Genomic DNA, 10,076 nt, shown 5'->3' on the forward strand with positions numbered 1-10,076 from the left:
CCAGATGGCTTTCTCCAATTGTGCTACTTACAAACAAACGTGACTGGCTCAACTGTTCTGGGGAACTACGGTAAGCTTCATCACGTAAAATAATGTGACAGGTGAAATGAAGAATGRYATATGCTTTATCTCGTYATGTATTGCACAAGTTGACTGCAGGTATTAACATAAAAAGTTGCTACAAATATTCAAATTCACTGAAACTTCAAAGAAATAGTTGACGGTTTTGAAAAATCCTCCCGTGGTTTCTTCCAAATACCCCGTTATACAGTATACCACCCAAGCCTACAGGATACTTGACTTGTAACTAACCTTTCCTATGGAAAAAACAAATGCTATTTGTTGAATATTAGTAGTACAGTAATACTCCTTTGCATTTTTGTAAGGCTCAATTTCCCCCCTTTTCAAGGAATGTGCACATGGAAGTTAGAGGTAGCCTAAATATTCATAATTTAAAAATCGGGGGGYAAAATGCACTTACTATGTGACCTAAATGGCTGTGACTTAAACTAGACAAACTGCCCAGAGTTTTGGTCGACTAATAATAACTAACAAAGGATGAAATGACTAAAATGTGACTGAAAAAAGGTATTTAAAAGGTATTAAAACTAAAACAGCTGTCAAAATTAACATTGCTAGAAGCCATGTATTTTCAGTCAACACACACACAGCAGCTAAGTAAAGACAGCCAATGGCTACACACAGACTAGGCTTAACAAGTACACGCAATAAAGCTGTGTTGGACAGATTGTGTAGGTTAGGAGGTGACCTAACCTGCAAGCTGAGCCTGGTTCACAGCTTCCCCTAGAGTTCAATAAAGTAAGCATTAGCCGCCAGGCCAGTATGATAAGTTATCTCAAGGTTAACTGAGGCCCAGGCCTACTGTTACTGTACCTGATGGTGCCGGTGGGCGAGGGCAGAGGGCTCATGAGGTGGGCGATGTTGTCTGGAATGTTTATGGTGAGTGGAGAGATGTGGACTGGTTTTACTGGAGACTCAGGCGCCTCACGCTTCTCCCTCTTCCCACTGGACAGGGCTGTGAATGTGATCTTGATGTTTGTGCTGGGAAACCTGAAAGTGCACCTGCAGAGAAAAAGAGAACAAAAGGTTCAAAATCACCTACCACACAACATAATGCAACCTTCCAGTCTATGTGGACTCTGAGCATCCAACACTACATGTTAATGTTTTAAATGTATGTAAACTGTAAAAAGTATTTTGTATGTAATGTATTTTTCGTTATACACTACATTATATGGACACCTGTTCATCGAACATCTTATTCCAAAATCATGGACATTAATATGGAGTTGGTTCCCCTTTTGCTGCTATAACAGCCTCCACTCTTCTGGAAGGCTTTCCACCAGATGTTAGAACATTGCTGCGGGGACTTGCTTCTATTGAGCCACAAAAGCATTACTGAGGTCGGGCACTGATGTTGGGTGATTAGGCCTGGCTCGCAGTCAGCGTTCCAATTCATCCCAAAGGTGTTTGATGGGTTGAGGTCAGGGCTCTGTAAAGGCCAGTCAAGTTCTTCCACATCGATCAACAAATCATTTCTATATGGACCTCACATTGTGCATGGGAGCATTGTCATGCTGAAACAGGAAAGGTCCTTCCCCAAACTGTTGTCACAAAGTGGACGCACAGAAGTCTAGAATGTCATTTTATGCTGTAACGTTAAGATCTCCCTTCACTGGAACTAAGAGGCCTAGCCCAAACCATGAAAAAACAGCTCAAGACCATTATTCCGCCACCAAGTTTAAAGTTGGCACTATGCATTGGGGCAGGTAGTGTTCTCCTGGCATCAACCAAACCCAGATTTGGCCGTCGGACTGCCAATGGTGAAGTGTGATTCATCACTCCAGAGAACGAGTTTCCACTGCTCCAGAGTAAATGGCGGCGAGCTTCACACCACTCCACGCGACACTTGGCATTGCGCATGGTGATCTTAGGCTTGTGTAAGGCTCGCTCGGTCATGGAAACACATTTATGAAGCTCCTGACAAACGGTTCTTGTGCTGACGTTGCTTCCAGAGGCTCAGGCTAAATATAGGTGTGGTAGCCTAATCAAACACACATTCTCATTGTGGGGTAAACAACAAGCAGTGTGAATGCCTAGAATGGAGATGTCCATATACACCAAGGTTCAATCAGTGCAGGATCAGGCTCCATCACCACACACCCAGAGAGAGATTGAGGGCCAGATTGTTATGCCAGCCCTGCTTCCTTTTGGTCCGGATGCCAGGTGCTGCAGCACTTGTTGCCAAGCCCCAACAAGAGCTGGCATAGAGCACATTCAGAGAGAACAGTGTCCCTGACACCCAAGTCTCAAATTAGCATTGCTACTCAGAGGGTGAAAAACTGCTGGGAGCCAGCCGGGTGAAGCCAGACACTTCAATTATGCATATGCACTCCAACACCCTTTCAGGACCAATGTAATACCCCTGTCAACAAAGAGCATGGGAAACTAAATGATTTGATGAAATAGGGGGATGTTGATGACCTCATTATGCAGACCACACGTAGCTAGTGTCTAGTGGGAAAACATGTTTTTTCAAAACTAGTTATCAGCATGGTACAGGGATGCAAACTGGTGAGGGTCCAAAAAGGTGACACTTTTTTTTGCTGCACTGAAACATGCAAAACATCCCTGCTAGGGGGAAATGCAGGTTTTAACTAATTAAACAAAGAATATGATCTACATGATCAGTCTCTGTAAAATAAAGTGGTAATTGTGAACCTAACTCACAGCTAAAAAATGTAAAGAAAGCAATCCAATGTTATTTGTTGCCTAGACTGTACTGCAAATGACACTCAAGTCTTGAGAAAAAACAATACACTAATATTGCAGTTAGCCATGACAGCCTTTATAATAGAACGCTTGTGACCATGACAGCCTTTATAATAGAACGCTTGTGACCACACACACACACACACACACAGCACATGGAAAAAATACATTTTAAAGTAGAAATAGAATGAAACAAACAGGCATTCTATTTTTTATCTATTATTGTGGTCACTATAGACATTGATCAAGTGCACAAGGCTACATGTGTGCAAAAATAACATTCACCGAATTAAATTATAATCCCCCACACGTGTTACTGTGAAGTTCAACAGAACAAAAACAATATCTTTGGGCTGCACTGCACATTATTACATTGTACACCTTCTGCCTGTGGACATCTGTTCTACAATGTGCCAGTAAAGTGAGAAAGTGTGTGGTGTTCCTTTCACCTCTATTGTGGCATCCAGCATAAGCCAGGCCCAGCTCCACACCCTGAATGTACTTGTTTAACAATTAACGCCTCATTTTCACCTAATTCTCTCATTCTGAAAATTAACCACATACTGTAGAGGGAAAACATTAGTTAACAGATAGTGGTTAGTTCTTTAGCTAGTTAACATTTCACACAGATTGCCAGGGTCCAGTAAGCAACTAACGTGTTAGAACTTGAGGAACGGCAAGGAGTCGTATACCAGTTAATACTATAGAGTGGTTAGGTTACTAATGTTAGCCGTCTACTTTTTTAGCAAGCTAGTTTTCACACCATAAACTCAATTATTTGATCAGTTAYGTTGGCTAATGTTGCTCAACATTTCTCTGGCTAGCTAACTGAGAATTCGATCCAGCTAGCAAGATACTTAACAATGCTAATACCAGTTCCACCACACTTTCTCCCTCACCACAAACTTTCCAAATGCCATTAGTTTTTCAATTACAGCTCATGAAGTACGCTTCATCACCTTCTCACCCCCATCTCCATGGTCAGGCTTCTCATCTAACGTTACCTCTTCGTTATCTTTCAGGGGATGCGCTGCTGTAACTGGCAAGCTGCCTTTCCAGAGCGCTCGCCGATGCTGTAACTAGTAAGTTGGTTCTCTTTCTTCAGTCGCGTGCTGCGCTGCATTCTGTTGTTATGTAAACGATTGGCTGAGGCTTGGATACAGCCAGTATTGCTCCAAACTTGTATCACTCGTTCCCTTACAGCCAGTAGTGATCCAACCCCCCACACAAACTTTTATCATTAGATCTATACGGATCACGTAGGTCACCGAATTTGGATTCAAAACTGCAAATTTCGCCAAAAGGTGACTAGTTTGCATCCCTGATGGTAGAGGCAGGTAGCAATATTCAATAGGCCTAATGATGCCTTTGGATCGCTCAAACTTAAAAAGCACAAGAAAGAGGATCGGCACCCACCATCTCAGATTGTTCTGAAATAATTTCTGTTAGAAACAGATAAGATTAGCATTCCTGCAACATTGAGCTAATCTATTGAACCCAACTGGTCATTTTAATTTATAGGATTCATATAATATTCAATAAATATAGCACCTAAGATTTGATTTGGATCAAACTTTTTTCTAACAATGAGTTAGCCATGAGGTATCCAAAGAAATGGTGTGAAGCCACCAAGGACCCCCCCCCCCACCCACACACACACACACCCATGGCAGATCCCACTCAATAACGAGTATACAGTATTCGTCTCTCCATGTTGTAAGGGGCTGAGGATCGGCGTATTGTTTCTTCATCCTAAGTAATTGTATCCTCAGTGAATTTGGTGATGTTCAGAGTAGAGGCATGGCCGATTAATTAGGGTCAATTTCAAGTGTTCATAACAATCGGTAATAGGCCTTTTTGGACGGCGATTAAATTGGAATCCACAAGGAGGCTGCATGGCAGGCTAACCACCTGCCAAACAAGTGATTGATTTAACAAAAGTGCATTCGCGAAAAAAAAGCACAATCGTTATAATAAACGTACCTAACCATCAATGCCTTTCCTTAAAATCAATACACAAGTATATTTTCTAAACCTGCATATATAGTTAAAAGAAATTAATGTTTAGCAGGCAATATTATCTAGGGAAAGTGTGTTACTTCTCTTGCGTTCAGATGCAAGCGAGTCAGGGTATATGCGCAGTTTGGGCCGGCTGGCTCGTTGCAAACTGTTGAAAGTCCATTTATCTAACAAAGCAGTATTACTTTGCCAGAATTGTACATAATTATGACATAACATTGAAGGTTGTGCAATGTAACAGTAATATTTAGACTTAGGGTTGCCAACCGTTCGATACGGAACCGTTCTGTATTTTATCTAACTGAAAGAATAAACGTTCTGTTTTCGAAATTATAGTTTCCAGATTTGACCACAATAATGACCTAAGGCTCGTATTTCTGTGTGTTTATTATATTAAGTCTATGATTTGATATAGCAGTCTGAGCGGTGGTAGGCAGCAGCAGGCTCGTAAGCATTCATTCAAACAGCAGCTCTTAGCAATGCTTGAAGCACAGCGCTGTTTATGACTTCAAGCCTATCAACTCCCGAGATTAGGCTGGTAATACTAAACTATCTTTAAGAACATCCAATAGTCAAAGGTATATGAAATACAAATGGTATAGAGAAGTAGTCCTATAATAACTCCAACCGAAAACTTCTTAACTGGGAATATTGAAGACTCATGTTAAAAGGAACCACCAGTTTTCATATGTTCTGGAACTTAAACGTTAGCTTTTTTACATGGCACATATTGCACTTACTTTCTTCTCCAACACTGTTTTTGCATTATTTAAACCAAATTTAGAATTTTTCATTATTTGTTTGAGACTAAATTGATTTTATGTATTATATTAAGTTAAAATAAAAGTCTTCATTGTTCAGTATTGTTGTAATTGTCATTTATTACACACACATAAAAATCGGCATCGGCTTTATTTGGTCCCCCCAATAATCGGTATCGGCGTTGAAAAATCATAATCGGTCGACCTCTAGTTCAGAGAAATTAGTCATTGAGGTTGTTGGGTTTATGTGCCATCTTGCATCCTGATATTACTTGGTTCTGACCACTGATGGTGTTGTTCCTGCTATTGAGGGGAAAAATCACCTAATAGCAAGAACAGCACCATCAACATTGTGCTCAGCAGCACACTCACATGGCAACCATCAGGGTGTCTTTGATACAGGAATGCTGAGCTCTGAGACATCACATTCCTCGCAGAGTGCTGTGTGTGACCAAAGGCAACACACATTGCTTTTACAACGTTGGGTTTGTGTGTGTGTTGGGGGCTCACTGATCCTCTGTCAGTCAGGCACAGAGGCATACAAACAACAAACAGAATTCATTTTGCCACCAGACCCCCAATCTCTACTACATGAGGTAAAGAATTCCACTAGACCACAAAACCCACCCCCTACCAGACAATGAATGTTATTATATAGTCTACTATCTGCTTCAATCAATTCATACTTATTGTTTTCAACAATAAAAGAAGCTTGGTTAAGAGGATAAGCTTGTATGGAAATCCCAAGTCATTTTGCAAAGAGCTGAGTTTTCCCACAGCCTCAATGCATTTTTACATTGAGGCTCCTTTGCCAATTTCCATCCTTGCTCAATGAGACCAAACATTTTGTAAAAACAAATGCACAGTTGCTATGTTATGCTAGGATGTAGAACACAACGGACCCTCAAAAGATCAAAAAGTATCCAAGCTCAGGGCAGCAGAGACAAGAAGTCTTCTCTATTTCTTTCACTTTTTTTGCCCAAGATAATCATCATCCCTAAAGATTATCCTAAAAACACATAACATTCCAATGAGACAAAACAATGAGCATCAAACTAATATAACTGCTTTACACAGATTCAGTTAGGATGTAAACAGTAATGGCAAGACTATGCCATGGAGTAATTATGTAGGCGTGGGAGAGCAACAACATGGAGGGCAGGGCAGCAGTGACTGCTTCATTCTGGCAACTTGTCATTCTGTTAGAATCCAGGGGACATAAAGAACCCCAGTCCAGAGCTCTCCAAGCCAAGACTGTCTGTCCACTTCCCTGACCATTCTTTGCCTTAGGTAGGGTGGGCTACTATAGTCATTATACCCATAAAGCCCAATTCCAAAATAAGGATATCACAAGGTTTTCATGAAGCTGTAGATGTGAACGTATAAAAACACACCCCTGATTTAAAGCTCTTTAGTCACGTCAACCTGATCGATAAGGGAATTTGAGCCCACTGTGCTTCTTTGTTAGGAATCAACATCTCTTCAGTCTAAAGTGCTGTGATACAGTGTATGAATGGGTAAGAAGACTGGGTGGTCAGTTAAAGGGGCAATGAGCAGTTGCTACATCAATTTTTGGACGTATAAATTAATTATATGTACCCCACTGATTCTTGAAAAATATAACTTGTCTCATGTCATACCCCATCACAACCCAAAATATAAACATGTTTTACTCCAATGTTTGTCAAAGTAAATGCAAACAAACACTATTATAGGGTGCATTCGTAAATTCACTCTGGCTTTCTACGCCGATTTCAGAGCACGCTCATCTGAGTACCAGAGTGCAGAATAACTGATGAATTTAAAAACAGTGCAACACCAGTTGAATATGACCTGTCAGTAAACAATGGCAAAAAGTTTTTTTAAATTGTTGCCAGCAGCACAGTTAAAGTCACCAACGCTCTAGGTAACATAAACAGCCTAACCAGCTCTGCTAGGGAGATAGAAATGGTCAGAGTGATGTGTTCTCTCATTTGTGTCTGGAAGTAGCTAGCAAGTTAGCCAACTTTAGCCAGTTAGCTTGAGTGATTGACTGATGTGAGGTCAGAACGCTTGGATCAACCCTACTCCTCGGGCAGAGCGTCCAGTGTGCGCTGACAACGCTCTGAATGTGTGCGCACTCTGGCACTCCAGAGTGAATATATACGAACACACCCATAGCCTCAAAACATGTTTAAAACTATCATTTTGGATGGTCAGTCCTTGCATCCATAGCTCTATATAGCTCTATATATGAATTTGAGAGTGGTTACATTTCTCCAGCCCCATCCCTTAGCTTTTTACCGAAACAGGGTTGGGGAGGCCACTTTGTTATTGTTTCTACTGCTGACTGCTGCTTTWAGAATGCAGCTTTGTGTTTGTATGTCACTGAGGCAACTGACCAATGAATGAGCCCCAGCAGCCCACTACATTTTGTTGTGAATTATGCATCAAATATAAACATTCAAAAGTGAATTATGGCACAATAGTGACTTTCCCTAATTAAATACAGGGTTGTCTTCAGATTTAATGGTTGAGTTGGATTGGAGTGTATTTTGCAAGTTCCTTTAGAATAAAATGGTCCAAATCTGACAAAACAAACTATGCATACCGGGAATTTGGCATAGAAATAGAATCTCATTTTAGTATTATGGAATTCAAATCGGTCTAAGAGAATAGAGTAATGTTACCGTGATGGCAAGAGGAAAATAATGGTCAGTGAATATTGAGGAGACTATTTCTTATGTATTGTAACGTTAGCGTTGGCCTTTGTGACCTGCCATTATAATTTTGTGAATGGAGCAAACTGAACCAAAACATCTATCTTCCGAGTTGTGCAAAGCTGACCCGTAATGACCCGAATCAGAAATGTTCAATTGAGTGATGGCCTAGTGATGCACATCACACATGTTATAAAGATACAGGCCTACAAGCAACGTAGCCATCCACAAACTTAAATATAAACAAAACATCGATCATATCCACCTGACTAACAAAACACTTGRACAGAACTATATGACATTGTTTACCTGTATGACCAAGTACACAGCTAGCTAGTTACAATAATAACCCACTATGTGATTGCAAATCAACTGAAAGCTGGCCGACAGACAGTGTGCTGTAGAATCAAGTTCGAATACCGCTAGCTACATTTGGCTGTCTTAATTCAGAAGATATTCTATAACAATGGGAGGGCAGTRCATAACATGTAGCTACTAGTATATGACAAACACTGTCTAGCTGACGTTAATTAGCTAGCAAAGATGAACCTACATGGCAAACACCACCCCTTAGTCTTGCTGCAACAGCACGTGCTTTGTGGTAATTCAAAACAAAGATAGCTAGTTATTCTAAATACAGATACATGTTGAACTTACATTCGTGGTAGTTGTAGAGGAGGGGCACCCCGTCTGAGGAACACTCCATCCACGAACACCCCATTTTTGCCGAGGCATCGCAAGTAGAAATCTCCACCACCAGTGGTATCGTCACTAACAGTGAATATTTCGAGATGTCTTCGAGAAATAAAACTGGAATGACCCATGCTCACATCCACCGAGCCCTGAGACGAGTTCCTCCCGATAGTCACCGAGCGCTTTTTCATCAAGTATTCGAATTCACGGCCCTCAAGCCGGGCAACCGGCCCAGACGACCCGCTTAACACCGCCATTTTACAGGATAAAGGGTATATTTGACAAATTCTTATTTAAAAAAAAACACCGGTATGGAGATGCCCGTGTAGGTGTTTTAAATGCCGTTGCAAATTGTCGAATAAAAAAAAAGGGGCATCAAATTTAACACAAAAATTTAAGGGAACGTGCCAGACCAGGGACAGCGGCTCCAACCCAGCGCCGKGACACAGAGAGAAAGGGTAGGAGAAGGCTCCAACCAAACAAACAACATGTGGATATACCACGATTGACAATCCAATAACCCAATAAAAAATGAACAGGCACTTGACGCTACAAAGAGAAGACCAATCAGACACAAGAAACAGCTGATCATTGACTCATGGTTGGTTGAACTGTAGGGTACGTGCATTGTGTTGTCAATAATTACCACATACAGAAAGTCAAAATTGGCTATATCTTAAAAATTAATGAAAACGAAAATGTGATTTTTGGTCTTAATTTAAGATTACGGTTAGGCATACGGTTAACAGTGTGGTTAGGTTTAAAATCACATTTTAAAAAGATAATTGTAGAAATAGGCGGGGCTTATGACTTTGTGGCTGTGGTATGTAGTGACGACCCGTATTATGCGTGGCGAGATGTAAGTCCCGGCACTATCGTTTAAAAAAAAAAACTTCAAACGATGCCATTGCCAAGATGACAACGATTTCATGCTTTATGAGTGTTCTTTTTGTTACCATAGAATTGGATTATTCGTAAAACAACATTTATGTTGATGATGACGTTGTGATTTTGCACTGCATGTTTACATATTCAAAGCAACATCCCATATAACCGAAAGTATGAACAAGCTTGACATTTTGGATGAACAAATTGCCAATCGGAAGAATGG

The 10,076-nt window shown here is 40.8% G+C and overlaps 1 protein-coding gene across 2 annotated transcripts in view; it reads right to left on the reverse strand.

Annotated features, from left to right (window-relative positions):
• Window positions 1-9,447, reverse strand: part of LOC112071801 (forkhead box protein K2) — a 33,442-nt gene extending 23,995 nt beyond the window's left edge. The window contains exons 1-2 of one of the 2 annotated variants that reach the window (XM_070439516.1): window positions 8,930-9,447; window positions 895-1,083 (exon numbers count right to left, since the gene is read on the reverse strand). In XM_070439516.1, the coding sequence (XP_070295617.1) occupies window positions 895-1,083; window positions 8,930-9,222 (482 nt within the window). In that variant the 5' untranslated portion in view covers window positions 9,223-9,447. The remainder of the gene's footprint in view (window positions 1-894; window positions 1,084-8,929) is intronic. The other variant, XM_024139225.2, reaches the window with a different exon arrangement.
• Window positions 9,448-10,076: the final 629 nt, after the last annotated feature.

The sequence above is a fragment of the Salvelinus sp. IW2-2015 genome, unplaced genomic scaffold (genome assembly GCF_002910315.2).
Source record: "Salvelinus sp. IW2-2015 unplaced genomic scaffold, ASM291031v2 Un_scaffold1725, whole genome shotgun sequence".
NCBI classification, from domain to species: domain Eukaryota; kingdom Metazoa; phylum Chordata; class Actinopteri; order Salmoniformes; family Salmonidae; genus Salvelinus; species Salvelinus sp. IW2-2015.